This window comes from Corvus moneduloides, chromosome 5 (assembly GCF_009650955.1).
Source record: "Corvus moneduloides isolate bCorMon1 chromosome 5, bCorMon1.pri, whole genome shotgun sequence".
Taxonomy (NCBI): domain Eukaryota; kingdom Metazoa; phylum Chordata; class Aves; order Passeriformes; family Corvidae; genus Corvus; species Corvus moneduloides.
Genome location: NC_045480.1, coordinates 12,652,200 through 12,672,284, shown reverse-complemented (window position 1 = coordinate 12,672,284; position 20,085 = coordinate 12,652,200). Strand labels below are relative to the sequence as shown.

The window sequence follows — 20,085 nt, the reverse complement described above, 5'->3', positions numbered from 1 at the left end:
CACATCAATGGCTAAATCTTTGCTTAAGCCTCTGAAGCACTTTTACAGAATTATGTCTTGTAGTAATCAACTTGAGTTTAATTCTCAGTTGTATAAATAGAACACTGTTTATTTCGCTTTGATTTTATGGAATATGAATCCACATTCATGTTCCAAAAGCAAATAGAAAGGTTTTGCTGCCCATGTAGGTACTATTATTTGTCACATCACATCTTACAGGTCTCTGCTGTTAACTAAGCAATCTAATCTATTTGTTCTTTATTCACAAGGAATTTTTTTGTTTAGTCTTAGATCTTTCCTTTGTTGACTGTTTTCTTACAGTTCCTAAGAAATTACATAACTGAAGGACCTACATTTTTTTAAATTACCACACAACACTTTTTTGCAATAATTTTCTGTAACCTGCTTAGAATTAGTTGATTTCAGTGTGAAGTGATATGAACCAGCCATCATTTTTTTCTTGAGAGAACGGAGCAGTTCATGGTTGAATTCACCAGAGATGCTCCTTTCTTTTGTAGATGGATGTTTCAAGTGCCATCAATAAAAACAGAGACAAAAAGTCATGAAGTCCTGATTGATCATATCACATGAAACTTTTTTTGAGTCCCCTTCAGGTGGTATAATCCTCATTCTTTTACAGCTTACATAGCTAATAAATATTGTGTTACACCTCTCCAGTGCTAAACTGCAGGACATTGCAATTTTAACCTCATTTCAAGATGAAGATAGGCTATTTATTCCTACTATTTTCTTCATTAGCTTTCAAGCCCCATGACAGAATTTAAGAGGTGAAAACTCTCACTAGCTGCCAACTACTATGGACCATATCAAAGACTCACTAAATTCCACATATAGTTCTCTCACAGGTTTCTTCAATCTTTCATGAACTTCCTTGCAGTCAAAAAGAGGAGGAATAAGTATGACAGTCTTTGAACTCAGATACATTATTTTTCATAGACTTGGACTAATTCAGGGTGGAAGGGACCTCCAGAGGCCTCCAGTATAATGATCTTCCCAAAGCATGGTCAGCCTTTGATCAGAACAGGTTATTTGGGATTTATCCAGTCAGGTCTTGAAAACCAACAAGGATGAAGACTGCATGACTTCACCTCTTGATTTAGAAACCTGCTTCTACTTAGTAACATCAGAAAGAAATTGATGGAAGAGGTAATTAAAACTGCAGATTTTTGAACCTAACTCCTTTATAACCATTGTGAGCCTTTCCAGGGAGGACACTCTGACTGGCATATGCAGTGAACGTGAGTTGAGCCATGTGCATAGTTTTACTCCATGCAGAGAGAAAATCTTCAAGCACATGGGATGCACATACAGCCCAGATATTATAGAAGACACAAGTAGATTATTAATCATTCTTTCCTACTTGGAAATTGTTTTTATAATAGCAACTTCTTACTCAACTTTCATCCTTCAGGCAGCTTTATTTTGACATTTGTAGATAAGGCAATTGAAGAAATCTAGAAATTGTTTCACAGGCAGTATCAACAAGTGGCAATTAAATTGTGGGATTTTTCCATGTTTTTTCTCAATTGTCTGCACCTTTGAGTTTCTTGAGCCAGCTTTCATGTTAGTTGTGCCTTGTCCTGTCACTGACCAGAAGACTTCAAAGGTTTCTCTACCCTTGTTTCTATGTTGCTCTGAATTTTCTGCATATGAAAACAGTTGGAGTAGCACCGGTACAGACTGAGGAAGTGTCAAGGATGCTTCCATAGCTCTGCTGGTCATGGCTTGATGAATGGCCAGAGAGAAGCCCAGGGCATATCTGAATCCAAACTGCGGTGAGTGTTCTCCTTGCAAAAGTCCTTCAATTTGTCCCATAAGCTGGTTCAAAGTATTTGGATTATGAAATGAGTGTTTCAATTAATTGTCTTAGCTAGGGATACGTGTAACAGGAAAACCCTGAAGTTAAGGTGCTGCTGAACAGCACCCTGCTGTTTGAACATGCTAGCTAATGGGAAATGTTTTTCAGAAAAATTGATGTGTAATCAAAACAGAATTTCACTTACATAATATGTTTAAATTCAAACTGCTTAAATAAAGAGGCGTTATCTTTTAAATTCACTAGAGTATTTATCTAGAGGAACTAAAAAAAAAGATTTCAGAAGCGCTCAGTTCTGAATATATCCAGTAACTTGCAATGCACCTGGTCCCTGTCTTCCCCTTGACCCTGTTGAACCCTCTCTGCCCTGCACCTGGCTGGCAGCAGTCAGTGCAAGAGCAGAGCAGTGCCCTTGCTCCACTGCAGTCCTTAGAGCTTTCAACAAGCAGCCTCTGGAGAGCAGAACTTTTAGTGTGCACTGTGAACTGGGGACAAGCACACAGCAGAGAGGAAGGCACGCTGGAAGGCACGCTCTGCACGGTGACCCCGTGCTTGTCCTTCTCACCTGCCGTGTGAATCCGTGCGGCTCGCGCGTCTCCAGGCGTGTGACCCCAAAGCAGTAGTGTCTTAAGAAACTTGTTACCTTCTGGCTTAAGTTTTTTTAAGACTTTTACTTGCTGTAAAAGCAGTTTAAAATGGACTGTTTGAGGTCTAAGGAAGGGTTATATAAGTCTATCAGATTGCCTCAGGGACTGAGGGGTTGCGCTTCTGTGTGCAAGGCGATACACCCTGTGGTGCCTGCCCCCAGCTATATCCTGCCTCTGAGCAAAATGAGCAAAGCTGACAGTGGGGAACATCCCTTAGATGGGAAAGGCTTTATGGTTGTGCTCATCTGTATCAAGTACCAGCCACTGCGTGAATTAGTCATGGAAAGATAAGCACAGATCTAATTTTACCACTCAACTTTCTGAACATTACAGATGCAGACTGCCTGAAGAATATATTTGATGATACATGCAGTTGTCAAGTGGATTTGTCAATGTCTTCTCTGGTGACTATAAAAATGTATAGTCCATTTAATGATGCAATACCATAGCAGATATTCAAATTGTTTGAACTAATCTTCTTAAAAAAAAAGCTAGAAAAGTCACTGTCTTGTAATGAGCCATCCCTGGTTGCTCTATTGTTATACACATGGCAGTAGCTCAGAAAGATGAATTTCTCCTTTTGATCAGTTTTATTCGTGGTGAAGTGCTAATGAATGTATAATTCTAATTCTCAATTTTCTTAAACTGGGGAAAAGACTTTGGAGTGATGTTGAATGTATCACTGATTTTAGGAAGCCACAAAAAGACCCAAATGTACTTGTATATGACCCCCAATATTTTTACCCATGTGTGAACTTTGTGCTTGTTAAAATTTGTGAAGACAAAGTTTAAAATATTTAACTCAGCTGTCAAAACTATGACTTAGTTACTTACTTCCATGGAAAGTTATTGCTGTATTTTCAAGTCATGGATCAATCCCAAAGACTATTCAACAGGAAATCACAATTCCAACTCTTATCACAAAACAGTTATCAGAAACCAAAGATCATTTTGTGACTAGCAAATATAGATATCATCAGAGCAGCAGCTCTTTCAAAAACTGTCTCATCAATTGAGAGATTAGATATGACGTTACATTTGAATTGCATAGAATCTCCTGTGATACTTCAACCAAATTCAACAAAATACAAATTCCAAATTCAAACAAAACACAATCATGTTTCATAATATATACAAAGTTATTTATTCCTACAGTTTGTCTTACAGCTTCACCCATATGAAATCAGGGAAGGAAAGATTATGACATGATAGATGATATGCCAAGTGATTACAGTAGACAGGAAAGACAGAGTCTGGAAGATTTTGGATTAAATAAACTTTAGGACAGATGTTTCTTTATATTACACACATAACTAGAACTGCTGTTGAATCAGACAGTTATAGGTAGCTTGTAAGTTGTGCAGAAAAAAGACAGTATTTCACACTGAAATACTGGTATAATTTTAAATTTCCATTCCAGATGGTAATTCATAATGAGATCCTTTTCCTTACACAGACATATGTACATGCATTCTACATTATTTCCAAATTTGCAGAGAATTATTCAAACTAATTTCTTATTTATCCTGTGTTTCCCCAGCTGCCACTACACAAATTATAAAAATAATTGTAAAACACTTCACAAATGCATATGATTCTCAGGAAGGGCTAGAAAGTGTGGAATCCAGAATGCTAAGGAAAGTGTGGTCTTCCTTCTTCTGTCAATAAAGATGTGAAATTTAGGTGATGACTGAGCTCATATCATGCAAGCAATATGCATATTATAATTGCTATTGCTATCTTATTCTTGTATAATGTTTATTTTAAAAGTCCTTCTCTACTTTAAATTTTGAAAAAAAAAGACATTCTGGTGTAACATGTTTTCCTTTTGCAACATTTCACCTTTTTGATTATTCCATTTATGGGCATGTTGTAAAAAAAAATTTCCTAGGAAATGGTTAAATTGAAACTTAAACATTCCTTATCTAAAAGAGATTACAGAGGTGGAAGTGTTTGGAGTTCATTTGCAGACATTCAAGAGCTTATTTTGCCAGTTTATGGTTCCTTGTCTTTTGAGATAAGTGGAAAAATCAGCCCAAGGGGCAAAATCTTTGCTCAAGGTGGATGATTGCCTCTGCCACTCTGGCAATGCCCCACCAAGAAAAAAACACAGTTTCAAACCTGCATGAAGTGCAAGCTACCAGTGACAAGGCAGTGCCACACAACACTGCCACAGCACACTCACCAAGCCGTGGGGTGAGCCAAACCAGGGACCGATCCAGACGGCAAAGTGAAGAGATGAATTTTTCCTGAACAGCTCCACACCAGGGGCAATAATTCTGGACCAAGAAAGAGAATGGGAATGCCTGACAGTGGTGGGGAAAAGTTATTTCCATCCCTCCTCACAGCAGCATGAACTTAGGTCAAAGGAAAATAATCCTGAAAGTGCAAATCTCTAGGGCAATATTGTTCTCTTGAGCCAAGAATGGCAAGAGTTGACCTGATGCTTCAGCCTGTCAGATGATCTCCATCTTCCCTTATCCCTGCTCCTTTCCCCAGTATGGCACTTGATTACAGAGAGCCAAGTGGGGATTTGGGGGTAAAGGCAGAGCTGCTGGACATGTTCAGTTAGCACAAGAGAGCTCGTGGGACTCTGCAGTATGTGAGCGACCATGCATGTGAGCATGGCAGATTAGTGGGGTCTGGCAGACAGGGTAAACCACCTATGTTTCCAATTAAATGATTTCTGTCAAATGTGGAGTCCCTGAAGCAATCAGGCACCTTCTAGATGCAAATCTTCCTTCTCGTTTTTACTGTGCTATAAAGAATAAAGCACATAATCTTGAAAACCAGACCCACGTCAATGTTAACCATATGAAAACAAAAGCACAATAAATGGAAACCCAGAGAGCCTCTTTAGTATGCATGTTTTCTCAGGGCAGCAAAAGGATGTAGATAAAAATCATTTGCCTGTATGTATTACATGGTTTTCATTGGTTTTGTAATGATTTAAGTGACTTAGTCCTCATACCCAAATGGGAAAAACTTTAAAATTGCAGATTTCCTTTTATTAAAAAGTGTAATGCTTTCCTTTCCTTATTTTCCAGGGACATCAAACCTGACAACATACTGCTGGATGAACATGGTAAGTGAATATTGACTGCTTTGTCTCAGAATCTCTAATTGTGGCATGCTCATGACATTCTTTGTAAATCAACCTCAGATGTTGAATTCCTACCTAAACCTGGACTTTCTCAGAAAGCTCCCTCAAAACACCTTGTGGATTTTGTAGTTTTCTCTCTTATTGCCAAAGAAATGTGTGGATCAGAAACTTTCAAGATCGGAAAACAAAGGAATTTAATATGAGTTGAGACCAGCAGGGACACTTGATAAAAAGATCTTAGTATTTTATTAACGGGTTTCTGTGAATCACCATAACCCCTTTTTAGGTGCCTACCAGTAGAACAGTACCAAGCACTTTATTTTCTTTTTTTTGAACTTCTGAAGGGCTAAGAAAGGTCACATAACAAATTATTTCTCATATAGGTAGCTAAAATTACTTTCCTAAATCAAGATAGGGATTTTGGAAATTTGACTGCAAAATTTGTGTGCCTCTACATGTAGTTCTGGCTTAAATAGCACAAAAAAGAGTAGACCATAATAAACAACTTTGAACTTTTACTTCTAATTCCATGTTCTCAAAGATAAAAGACATAGTATGAAAAAAAAAAAAGCAGCTAATTTCTTTAAACTTAAATTTTAAGCATATACTCTCTCTAAGGAGTATTTAGCTAAAATGTCGTGTATCTTCTTGTAATTGTTCATAGGGAAAACATGAGAAATATAGGCAAAGAGGGCCTTGTATCAGTCAGAACAGAAATACATAGAGGAAAAAGACTAAATGGAAAAAGGAGATATGTGTTTGCTACTGTGCGAAAATCTTGTGCTTTGTTTACTTCAGAAATTGATTAAAAGCAGATCATCTCTGAGAAACTATAACATTGAAATTATGCCAACGATGGCATTATGTTTCAAAATCGATTGCAGAACTGCTGGGTATACAATTTAAAGTTGATTAAAGAGGTAACATTCTGCATAGCTGAAGTTCCTAGGAACATGAAAGCTAATAAAGCTAAGTAATATTAAACCATCTAGAGTTTGAAACCATTTAGAACTTCAACAATTTAATATCTCAGACCCATAAGTGTTAATGTTCCCAAGATTCTAGCATCAGTAAACAAGCATGAAATAGAAATATCTTGTCTTTAAGTCCTGGTGAATTAAAGATGTCAACAGCAACACAAAATGGGTATGAGAATGTTAAATCTCTGATTGACAGCCTCTGAAGTACAGTCACCTTTATCTCTCCTTGCCTCTCATCAAGGTCAATTAGTGCACAAAACCAGCCTCTTGCAGGAGCTTTCCTACAGAGACTCAAGCAGCACAGAGAAAAACCCACACCAGAGTGAGCACTAAAATGCAAAATGAAGGGATTTTTTTGTGATTATAAACTATTCAGCAACAAAGTTATCTGTTGGAATAACAGCTTGGAAATTTTGAGATGGATGACCTCTTTTTTGCAAAGCAGCAGAGTACTGCTCCCTCATAGCACACCTGCAGACAAGTGGTGGAGCAACAGACCTCTCCAGACATGCGCACAAATCTTGGTCAGCAGAAGTAATCAATTCATGGGTTCAAACAGGTTCAGAGACCTGTCATGTGGTTTGGAGAAGGAATTCCCTGGAGCTGGGAAAGGGTCTATACACTTCAACTCACTAAATGTGGTGATATCAGTGGGACAAGCATCTGTACCATGCTCGTTACCTCAGGCTTACCTTACAGAAGTGAAGTTCTTTCGCAAGAAAAAGCTATTCTTAAAGTCCCTAACAGCTCTGATTAAGCTGCAACATAGTAACATCATTTTAATGAAATCATCAGATTTCACTTAATGGAAAAATGCGCTGAATATATGCACCACAAATATGTTTGGCTGCAGAGTAAGCATAACAAATTCACCTAATATGAGCTTAACCAGGTGCACGGGAAGGAACTTTATCTTAGCCTGTGGCCTCTAAAATGGCACAACAGTTTCCTATGTGCTTGACTGTACCCCCTAGGTCTTTCTTACAGTTCATTAAACAAATTATGCTTACACAAAGTATCAGGTAATGGGATATGCACAGCATTTCTGACTGAGACTTTGTCTCACTGACTTAGATTTCTTTGGCCTCACTGAACAAACCTGTTCTGGCTGAAGTCAAAATTTAGTGTTACCTTATTCATATTGCCTTACATCTTCAAGCAGTTAAATTGACTGACTTTCAGAACAGATACCAAGAATATATATTATAGATATTTGTGCTCATTAAAACTATTTTCTCTATAATTTATCTGTATGGCTTAGGGAACACACCTCAGGAATACAGAAGTAGTGAAAATAGAAGATTTTTTTAAAAAATGATCAATCTAATTTACAAATTAAAAAAAAACAAACACAAAAACATATACAACCTATTCAAAATCATTCTGGCAGAGGAAGTCTGAATTTTTCCATATGTTTTTCATCAAAGCCACATCTCAGCACTGCTGAGCACAGGTTCTGATGCATCAGTGGAAATAAATGTTTGATGATCATGAAAAGCATAGCGGCACATGAGAATGGGATAACTGGCAGTTTAAAATAGTGTTCAGCCCCTATCAGAGAATGATTGTATGGTGTCCTGGAGAGATTCCACATCCTGTCTCTGAGGAGAGAAAGTAGGGATGGTTTCAGGGTTCATTCTCTGAATCAGAATCAGATCCTCTAAGGAAATTAATTCACTCAATAAAGCTCTTTTTTTTTTATGTTTCCTTCTCAGCTTTCCCAGAAAGCTCTTCCTTTTATGACTAACATTGATCTCTAAATTTAGTAGTAGTGCTCTGTTCTGCTAACAAACATCTGAAACAGAATTATTCCAGTGACTGCTGAAGGGACTACCTAGTGTTCCAGGAGAACTACTACTATTGTATCGTACAGAGAAAAGCATTATAGAATTCTCTTAATGGCAGAATTCTGCTTCCTCTTCTACTCCTTTCATTTTAATGGTTTAGAACAATATAACTGAAGTGACAACATTTAGATCTGGAATCTGCTAAGTCTGGTCCATGTTGTATTTTTTTCTGAAATACCAAAGAAATTAAAGGTAACTTTAAAAGTTTGCATGATCTATTAACTATGACGTCTAAAGAGACATAGAATTTTCTAAGTGCAGAAAAACAAGCAGTGGCAAACAGATGAGTAAACTGACTTTTTAAAAGGATGATAACATTATTTCTGTAGGTATTTGGTAGCACCATTGAAATTAACATCTCTGCTGGTTCTGCAAAAATTACAAGCTCCACTTTTGCATCCAGGCTTAGCCTTGTACTAAGTGACCACACTATCATTAAAATCTGTTTACAAAAAATCTGCAAGGATTGGAATTCCTCTCAGGCAAGTTTTCCACAACATCATTTCATGAGATGCAGCAAGATCCTTGCTTGGTTTACTGAGGAAGAACTCCCTGCTAGGTGAGATCCAAGACCTTGGCCAGCATTTTGTTGCAACTGGTAGCAAGAGGAAACATTATTTGTGGAACATGCCTTTTGCCACCTGGGCACCAAATGCTTCAGTGCTGCCTATCACCCACAATTTTTTTGTGGTGGGATATTACAGCATCTTTTCATATTCCATTTAGAATATGAAGGAATTCTTGTTAATGAGTTTGTTTGCTGCCTCTTTGAAGCTGCAGCTGATACTAGCCTCTACACCCTCCTGGAGCAACAATTTGTAGAAGTTCACCATCCTTCATGAAAGAAAAGTGTTTTCTTTAATATGTTTGAAAGTATTATTCTTAAAAAAAAAAAAAAATCCAAACATTTAGAAATCCAGGATTTGATGAATTATAACTTACAATCACAATATTCAAGATATTCAAAAACTCCTTCAGCACTCTCCTATCAGCAAAAGACCCTCAGTGTTTTTAATGTCTCCCTGTTAGGGAGATGTTTTGCCCCTCTCTCTCTTGCCATAGATAGAGTTACAGATATGCAGGCTTCCTGTTTCAGGGCAGAAGAGCAACCATGGTGGATCAAAGACCTGTCTAATTGAGCTTCTTATCTCCAGGAGTCTCCAAAAAGTGAATGACAGAGCAGGATATAAAGAGACTATTTTTTGTGGTACTTTCCCCATGTACTCACCTAACCTCCAGTTTTTTGTGACTGAGGTGTTTCCTGGATCATGGTTTCCACACATTTAAGAGCTTTTGTTGACCTTTTCCAAGATCTTTTCTGGTGCTTCCTTGAGTGGAGAGAACTTTTAGCATCCTTAACATCTTGTGTTTGGGTCCTTAGTTTAAAGATAGATTATGTGAAGACTCACTACCTCCTTGTTATTTTTTGAAGGTGCTACCTGCTAATTTCACCTAATTATTACTATTTCTAGTCTTGAAACTGTTACCCGATGGTTCTCCATACTGAAATCACAGATCTAATATTTCACTGTTATACTTAACAGGGCTATTTACATGTTATTAGGTTTTGGGGGTTTGTTAGATTTTTGCATCTGTTTGTGACAATTTTACTCAGTAAAATCATTTCACTTATGAGTGAGCAAAATTAATTGAAACTGGCATTCATTTGTGCCTTATTATATATTATTATATTTGTGTATCATCAAAGTTTTCCTTAAAACTCTATTTCCTTGAATACATTTCAGCTCTTATTTGAAAACTCTCAGCAAAACTGAAAGATGTAGCCAATGAGCAATCGTGGCATTAAAACCAAAAATGCGATGAAAAAACCTACCCACAAATAAATAATTGGAATCCCAGTATTGACTTTTGAATAGCAAAACTGACAATATTATTGCTGTATGCTGATGTCTGTGAGACACTTTGCAAGGACTAAATCTTGTTTAACCCTCCAGTGCTGATTAAGAAGACAAAAGATTCCAGCATAATTCATCCACCTGGAGCTGTCTAGACTTTGAAAGTGTATCTGAAATTTTACATGCCTACATGGCCATTCAACAGCCTAACTTTTTGAAATGCACAGCTCTGCTGAACCCATATACAGTCATGCAATTTCTACCAATCTCCCTGATGATAAGTTTCAGACTGCCAAGTCATGCCAAGTTCAGGTGGGTACAAGCTTAGGCTCTCATACATAGCACAGATGAACCCAGAGAGGCTTTTTAAATTCTTCATGGGGTTCGAATTTCTGGGAGCAAATCAGATTTGACTGTACTTCAAAATGTTACAGTTCTGAGATTTACAATCAGCTCTGGTGCATGCTGAGTTGATGGCATTAACTCCAGTATAATATTTCTTCTCTCTGACATCACATTCACCACTTCGGTTCCGACTCTGAAAAATTCAATGAGGTTTGAAGTCACGTACATCTTCCTCTGCTGAATGTTAGTCAGCTAGCCCCAGCCAACTTTCGGGACTTGCTCTAATTGTCACTATGATTTGCTCAAAAATTAAATGCAAACACAGATCATTTGCTGTTTATCTCAGAAACTGTAATTTCAGGCCACGTTGAAAAGTGAGACATAAAAGTCACATTGCATAAAGCTTTCCAAAGTCATACACGGTTCTGTGGGTAGTTAAAGCTTTAAATGGAAGCTGACTGAAGCAATATAATTTTGAAACAATTTCCACTGAGATAATTTCTTCTTCAAATGTATATGTTGGTGTATGTGAAATCTGCAGTCTGATGTTATTTGAAGAAGCCACTCTGCAGAGAGTCAAAGGAATGCGGTCATTTGCTTTTTCTACCACCATCTTATTATGTGCGGGGTCATGCAGCTCCAAGAATTAAGCAATGAGCTCTTTCCCTGGAATACTTGAAATTATTTAGGTCTGCTGAATCTGTTGTGCACTGCTCTGCTTCACTGTTCATAAGAGCTAAATTCAAGTGACACTGACATTCTGCTTAGTTCAGTATTATACCAGGGTACAGACTTGGTTTTGACATTTAGTTGTTCACAATCATATCCAGAAAGGGAGATCAACTACAAGGTGTGAAGCTCAGATGGGAAAAACTCCTCACGAACAGAAATTTTGCAAACAGTATGAAGTAGGTGGAATCCCAGCATATTCACTGCAGCAATAGCAACTTTCCCTTTTCCTACATGCAAGAGTTTCAGTAGAAACTTGTCTTAGAGGTTGATTAGAAAGACTGCTATAGAGAACTGGGATCTAATTGTCTCTTGAAATATTCACACCAGGAATGAAAACCTTAAAAAGCCAAACCAAACCAAACCAAAAACTGCCAAAACCAAAACCCCAAAGTCCTTAGGCTTACAAGAGTTGAGGTCATTCAGTGGTATGCACAGGCAGGCAGAGCTCCACCTCGACCTCTCTCCAGCCCTCCTCCACCGCCCACAGGCACAGGGAAGTCACCCCTGCTCTGCCCCTGTCCCACACACAGCCACTCTCCCTGCCCCCAGCTCCCACCAGCTGCCTCCTCTGCCTGCAGAGCACCTTCCTTTCCCTCCAGCACCAATTAGCAGCCCCTCAAGCACCAGGCAAAGGCAGCCTGCAGACAGCCTGAGAGTTGTGGAGTGGCCCTGTTACGGGGAAAAGCAAAAGGGCAGCTTTTCCAGCAGTAAACTGTGCCCTATCTCGTGTACAGGAGCTGCCTGTTGCTGTATGGGCAGCAGGATGCAGAGGAACTATAGAGAACCTACCTTCCCAATCCATCCCTTACCTTCCAGAAAGGCATTTTTTAATAAAATCCCCCACAATGTATACAACACTTCATGTGTGCTATTTTGGTTTTGTTAAATGAAAAAAAATCTAATAAAAGGGAGAGAAAACAATCCCATTTTCATTGCAAATCACCTATTTGGATCAGTCTGAACAGATATTATGCAATAGATGTTTTGCAATGGGCAGTGATGCTAGCTGATGGAGGAAGAGCAGTCTCAACAAAATATCATGCTGCTCCAACAATCTAATAATAGGGAGTGTCACTTACAATGCTGTCATTTAAGTGACAGAGCTATATTTATATTTACATTTATATTATTTGTTAAAAAAAGAGAAAGCATTAGTCTACTAAGATCCTTACAACTATTCATTCTATAGTATACACAGAATTGCTTTAAACTACTGCCATGAGGTGGATTTATATTTTTCAGTTATAATTTTCAAAAACATTCTGCCCACAGTGTTTTGTGATGGTGGAAATAAACTGCAAATATGCTACATTCCAGCCACCAGGAAGTAGGAATACCACCTTCCAATTGGTATGTCAAGCTGGGCTGTGAACACTAATTCTCGTTATGGCAGCCTAACATTTCCCACATCTTGTAAAGAGATGGCTTTCACTGGCTCACAGTTTTTCTCTGCCATGTGTAGAGGACTTCCTGGTCTGGGCATCTTAGGAAAAAAGTGTCAATAAAATGCAAGCAGGTTTTTCAAAAAAATTGTGGAAAAACATGCAAACCGTTTCATTGAAAACTTCTATTGTGTCTCCCATTTGGAGAAGCAGCTTTAAGTTTAGCAGTGAGAAGTGTCTTCTTCCTTTTCCAATTCAAAGTCAGCTCAGATCTGGCCAAATCAGGGTCCTCTGAGAATTTCAGTTCACACATGCATAGCTTTACAGTTAGAGGTTGGCAGATACATTTCCTGTGGACTTTGAGCAGGATCTAGGTTAGATTGTTGGAGCAGCATGACATTTTGTTGAGACTGCTCTTCCTCCATCAGGCACCAGGGTAACATCCATCAGTCATTTGTTACAATCTTTTCGTCTGATAAAAGCCTCCCTCACTTAACAACTGCAATCATGCCCAAACCCTGATCCATTCTGTGGATTGAACGAGACTGAGACCTTGATAAAAAAAACTCACACAAATTTGTCACTCAGGAGTCTAGTTCAACACATGATGTATTAATCCTGATCTGAGTGCAGAGCTCAGCTGGGAAAGGGAGTACACACCCCTGTCCTCCATGGCATTGCCAGATGTAATCACAGAGAGGACAGTATCCGCATCACCCCACAACACTAGTCCTTGAGCAAAGATGCAAAACCTACCAGAAGACTTGACAAATTAAAACTGCAGATTTTCAAACTGGATTTCTATTCAGTTTACCTGCCTATGACAAACCAGGGTTAACAACTATTACTTCACTGTGGTGGAGTAATTGAACCTATGCTTATCATAAACTATCCCAGGAAAAAAAGTAATAGGAAAAAAGTAATAGAAGGTTTGGGCCATCCAGCCTGATTAGTTCAGTTTAAATCATCTGTCTGGCTGGTCAGGCAGCACATTCTCAGGCTGACTTCTGCCACGTATTGTTCATCTTGTCACCTGCTCCTGTTACATACACATCTTCTGCTACTATGGATCTAATTTTATAGTTACTGTGTGATAAAAAAATTTCTTCTCACTCTCTCTTTGCCCTGAGAAGACAGAAAAAGTCAGGCTGATGGTAACATGTAGTGGATGCAATTGTAGACAGTGCTGCAAGTACCTGAGATGTGAGGAGAGGGAGAGGCAAATTTTGCACATAGCTTCACATTCTGCTTCTGCATGTTACTTACTGTTCTGAGAATACAGAGAGAATCATAGAATAAACAGAATGGCTGAGGTTGGAAGGGACCTTCAAGATCATCTTGTTCCAACCTACATGCCATGGGCAGGGACACCTTCCGTTAGACCAGGTTGGTCAGAGCCCCATCCAACCTGGCCTTGAACACTGCCAGGGATGGGGCATCCACAACCTCCCTGGACAACCTGTGCCAGTGTCTCACAGCACTCCAGGTGGGGTCTCATGAGGGCAGAGCAGAGAGGGGAGTAATCACCTCCCTCAGCCTGCTGGCTGTGCCTCTTTTGATGCAGCCCAGAACAGGCTTGGCTGCAAATGCACACTGCTCTGGCATGTCCAGCTTTTCATCCACAAGAACACCCAAGTTCTTTCCCGCAGGGCTGCTCTTAATGAGTTATCTCCCAGTCTGTGCTCATGTCTGAGATTGCCCCCACACGGATGCAGTAGCTTACACTTGGACTTGCTGAACTTCGTGAGGTTCTTGTGGGCCCACTTTGTTCATGGCAGGGCAGGATTCAGGAGTGATCAGCAAGAACAGTTCAGCACTGCAAACAGGTAGTGGGGTGCAACCACATAAAAAGAGTATTCCACCACTTTACTTCCAATTTGATTTTTTCTAGTTAAGAGTAACATTTAATATTGTTTCTATTAATGTTACAGATCTTTCCAAATTTGTTTCTTTCCCTTATTTAAATGTTAGATAAAGAGAGAACTATTTGTATTATGTGCTATTTTAACTTCTGTTTTTACTTTATGTAATTGCAGGACATGTTCATATCACCGACTTTAACATAGCAACCATAGTGAAAGGCTCAGAAAAAGCTTCTTCTATGGCTGGCACAAAACCCTATATGGGTAAGTTCTCAAGAAATTTAAAAATGTAGGAAAATTGACAGATTAAGGATTACTAATGGTATAGCAAAATGATTTTAAGTTGTAAAAGCATAAAGTAGATGAGATCAACTTCTTTTTTTGACAAGATATATGTGTGTTAGCAGTGCAAAACTTGGGAGATAGAGGATGTAGTTTAGATGCTAATTTTAAAGAGGAGCTTGATCTCTACACTGCTTCTAGTCAGGTTCTGTTTGGTTTTGTGAATTCAAATTCAGGAGAATTTCAGCCGTGTTACTTTCTGTAAATCCCCACATCTTGAGACAAGAATATATTGTATATTTGCACCACTGTGGCTATGACCTAGCAGAGAACACCTAATGTCATTTAAAAGTATTTAGGCACATCCTTAATTGCTTTCCTATGTTGAGTTCCTCAGAAAGGTGTCTGTTTAAAATTAGAGTTCTTTGTAACTAATTGCTGAAGTTCTTGCCCTATGGCTTTTAGGACCATGTTATATATTGTAATAATATATTTAAAATATATGATTGATTGAAGGCTGGGAGAGTAAAATTCTGTTTATCTGTCTTCATGTGTCAAAAAGGTAAACTCAAACTTTCCCTGAAGCTGAAGGATAGAAGGCATCTCCTGAAGGTCATTTGTCCCACCAAAGTTAGGCTAGCTTCCATGACTAAGTGTATGTGTGATTTGTCCTATTTGTGGCTTTATACATATCTGCTGTTTTAGTTTTTTCTGTATATGTAATTGTCATTGCTTGGGCAGATGACTAGCTTAAGACTAAATGTATTTAGATTCAGGAAACCATATACTAAGAGACAGGTGTATCTCCAAGAGTCTTTAGCAGACGTGCTCAGAGCACACCTAACACATGTGCAGTGGTGAAATATTGGTAAATTATCATGTTCTGAAACTGCCATTTGGGGAACCAGAGGCCACTGTGTTGCCACACCTCTGCATTTTAGCATAGGAGTAAAAGCATGTGCTCAAGAAATAGGAATTGACACTGATGTTTTTCACAGCACAAAGAGCACTGTATTACCCTGCACATGAAGCAGGCAGGCATCTGCAGGGTGCCTCCACACCAGCTGTGGGACTGTGGCAGAGCAGTCCCAGGCAGTGGATGAGAGTAGATTTTTTCACATATGATACATTTTTTGTTGTGAATCAACAGTTAGCAGGAGCTGGAGTCTGTTGCCCCTGACAGGCTAGTTCGGTGACTCTGCTTAGATTAAATGAGCAGCACAGCACAGGCATGGGATATAGAGCATTAGGAGGTCAAGGGAAAGATGGGAGATAGGGAAAAGATTTTACCTTTTCACACCAATGGGTCTGGTCTCGGTTCTCTTCAGCTCATGTAGCTGTTCTACTCCTGAGGCTTCTTCCCCACACATCAGATCTCCACCATATCCAACAACCACACAAGAAGAAACAGTACCAAAAAATGCTCTCCTTTCCTTTATGAAGGCTGTCATACCATCCAGCAGCTGACTTTCTCTTCAGTGTGCCTTCCTCACCTCTTGGAAATGCAAAGATGCTGCAAAAGCCACAAGTGCAGTCTTTGCCATTCAGAAGGAGACAGAAGAGCCATTCCTTGTTTTGATTTGGAGCTATAAAAAGACAGAAAATATTTCAGAGCTGTAAAAATCCTCTATTTCAGATGAAAAGCGATGGGTAAGGATTCTCTGTGGCACAGTTTGGATATCAAGGCTTCAACAAACCAAATATTAGCTGTGTGACAGATATGGTCAGACATTCATTGGTGCTGCTTTCCTCTTTTAGTTTACACCTTTTATTTTGTGAAGAATTGTAACTTTACTGAAATTCTACAAGGACTTTTCAGTTGCAGTGATTTCTGGTTGTAAGGCTGTATCAAAGGCTTTCCATGTGGCTTCTCCTGAGACATTTAGACTAAGAGAAAAATAGAAAAAAACAGAGCTAGGGAGGTTGGCTCTATGGTTGGTGGTAAGATTTTATTACCAGGAATTCAAACCACATTTGAAGCTTGGTGTAACAAGCCAAAGTCACCTTCAAGCATGGTACTTGCTGAGTACCAGAACCAAGGAAACTTAGCAGTTTCTGTGAGATGTGCCTTATGCTATGCTGATTTTCACAATGATGACAGTATGAGATGTGATGAAAGCTTTCCCCCCCTCTTTAAGGTTTATAAAATCTTACTCTCATGTGGATCCTGTTATGTTTAATCAGATATGAGAGCACTCTCCAACCTTTCCCTTAGCAGAGGCCCTTATAGGATTTCTCACTTCTTCCTATGGCCCATTTAAGGAAATAAACAGAAAAATGTTATCTCTAAAGCCTCCGTTCCTCTTTGAAATCTGATTGAAATAGGCTAAGAAATTCCTAGGGAGTGATTTGTTCACATGCAGCATGACAGAATAAAAATGGTTTCCAGGAAAAAAACCAGAGTGAATTGATATTGTGTTGTAAAAATGCCCTAGCTGTTCTGATTAAGATGCCTATCTTGTAATGCTAAGCATGGTGTGAGTCAGCTCCTGCAGCTTTTGCTTAATCCCACTTCACATTAGCCTTTTAGCCCCTAAGTCTTTCTCAGCCTGAAATATTCCCTGCCTCTTTCCCTACTTATTAAATGTTTATGCAGAATGCACTATACCCGAACCTGAATGTTTCTCTAGAAACCCTGTCAATTTCTGTGTCCCCCCTTCCCAGCCAGTTCACTCAGACAACTGAAATACCTGCCACATGCAGAAACAAAGACAGCGACAGCAGTTTATGTGAAAGGAACAAGGCCAACAGACTCAGGTGGCTGTGACTGTGGAAGGCAATGTGTGCCTTCAGCTGATTTGGGAAACCTGTGTGTCACCCGTGCCTGATTTTACCTTCACAAATTCACTGCTCAAACCTTCTGCAGCACCTGTGACTGGAGCTGTTGTCAAGGCTTTATTGCAGGAATAGCTTTCTGAAACCTCGTACGGTTTCAGGCCGTCATCCTACCCTGGCAAACAACGCAAAATATCCTTTGAGACCAGGCTGGCTTTTGGCAGGCACAGCTGCTGCCAACAATGAGCATGAGCACTTGTGCAGGACCCTCTCCATTCTGCACTGGGATGTGGACCAGGAAAGCCAGTGCAGGGCAGGACATGGTCCTTGGCTGCAGCCTGTGCTGGGCGATTCAGCTGTGGCTCTTTCTTCCTGCAGAAGGATATTACTTTGGCCTCTTGCGTGAAAGGGAAGTGTGTGTTCACCTGACTGGAAGCACCTGTGTAAATCCTTGCTACTTTCAACACTTTTCCATCTTTATGAGTGAAAAACAAAAAAAAGAAAAAAGGATCTTTCTTAAGTTGCTCCCTCAAGAACAAGGCTGCAGGAAAAACCTGTGTGTCTGAAAGAATGTGCTTTATGCTGGGCACCCATCTGCAGTGATGGCCCTCTACACTGGAACAGGTTGCTCAGCTACAAACTCAGAAGTTAAATAGCAAAACACATCTAGAAAACATGACAGGTGTCACTTTTGTTTATTCCTCACGTTGGAGGACTGGGTGTTTGAGTCCTATAGCATATGCTTTCTCCTTACTGACATATTTTGGAATAATTAGTTTCCACGGATCTGTGTATTATTTCTGAGTGCTGCAAAAACTTGCCATTCACAGGTTATATTTTGGGGGGGTTAAGGATTTTTTGGTTTTTTGTGTAGTTTTGTTGCTGTTGTTGCTTATTTTTGTTTTGGTTTTTTGGAGTTTCTGGTTTTAGTGGTAGGAGGGTTTGGGGGGACTAGGTAGAGTCTTTGATGTTTTTCTCAGCAGAGACTGAAGTTATTCAAATGATGCACTGTGACTTTACCTCAAATCAAACTAATAAAATACATTTTATTACACAAATACAACTGACAAAAATCCAAAGTCAATAAAATCAGTCATAAATTATGTGAAAGGTTTCAGCTACCCTCCTCCTATCCTACAGGCTTGTTATCTCAGGTTTTCACAGCTCCTTTCATAAGTTGCTGTCGTGGTGAAGAATGACTGTATGCCTGAGATTACCAGAGGATTGTGGATTTACACTGGTCCACTGAACTTCTAAAATGTATGAGTCATCCATATTTATTAATTAATACTGTGTAGGAGTACTATTGGATTCAGAGGAAATCCAGTGGATGTTCTGATATAAACCTTTCATGTAAAAAAAAACATATCCCATAGGGCTAAATTTGTTCCTCAGATGGTTAAAATACAGCAGGGGCAAATTTTGAGTAGGGTTTTCAAAAGTGGTCAACCTTTGGTCTTCCTTTGAACTCAAGCAGTGCTCTGAAATTAAATATTGTTTTGCAGCTCATTGCATTTTGAATGTAGTTAAGGCAGTGTTTAGGTTTTTAAAAATCCTACCTTTATCCTACAAGGAGTTTGACTGCCCATCTGCAGAGTTGCTGTGTTCATGGCATTACCTGACCTTTTGATCCCAGGGAAATCTCACTATGTCAGCATGGCAAGGGAGGCTCCTGTTTGTTCTGATAAGAACCAAGAGTGGCCATGTGAGACTTTGAGGTGCTGAAATAAATATTCCCCACACTGATGGGATTTTCAGCTCCTGCTAGGAGCTACTTGGCTCAAGGGATTACACACTGAGCTGCAAGCAGGCATTCAGGTTTTGGTTCCACTCTGACATTAACGAGTAGGAGTATAAGCAGCTGAGGAACCTCAGGAGGTCAGGAAAGAAGTTACTACCTCCAGCTGCTCTTCACCTCTTTGTGCTCTCTGACTTCCTACCATCCTTTCAGATCTTTCAGCAAAACTACTAATGTAATCATTTCTTTGACTATTTCAGTTAATAAATACCCCACTCTGAGTTCAAGAGGTAGTTTTGGGTTGGGATTTTTATTTGTTTGTTTGTTTATTTATTTACTTATTACCTGCCTGAAAGGGCCTGATGTGTTGTGGAGCTCTGCAGGCAGATCTGAGGGGGAGCAGATGTCCAGTGGAGGTGGCAAATAGTCCCCAGCAGGGCCCTTCTGCCCACTGGATAACTCTGAAGAATTCTTTGGTCAGGCCAGGCCCCCCCAGGTTTTTGCACGCATAAACTGGTGTAAAGATATTTTCTAACCTGTGAGGAGTATGTGAGGCAGGAGTATGTAATAGTCCTTCTGGTGTGTCAGGTACAGTCTGTCCTGTGAATCCCCAGTTATGCAGATCAGCTAATTTCAGTATTAGGCAGAGCAGCTGCTGTCTATACACTGGAACATCAAACAGATATTTTTGGACAAAAT

The 20,085-nt window shown here is 39.4% G+C and overlaps 1 protein-coding gene across 1 annotated transcript in view; it reads left to right on the top strand.

The window, feature by feature from the left end:
* Positions 1 to 20,085, top strand: part of STK32B (serine/threonine kinase 32B) — a 162,187-nt gene that overhangs the window by 103,955 nt on the left and 38,147 nt on the right. The window contains exons 5-6 of the mRNA XM_032109940.1: positions 5,532 to 5,569; positions 14,766 to 14,855. Coding sequence (XP_031965831.1) covers positions 5,532 to 5,569; positions 14,766 to 14,855 — 128 coding nt within the window. The remainder of the gene's footprint in view (positions 1 to 5,531; positions 5,570 to 14,765; positions 14,856 to 20,085) is intronic.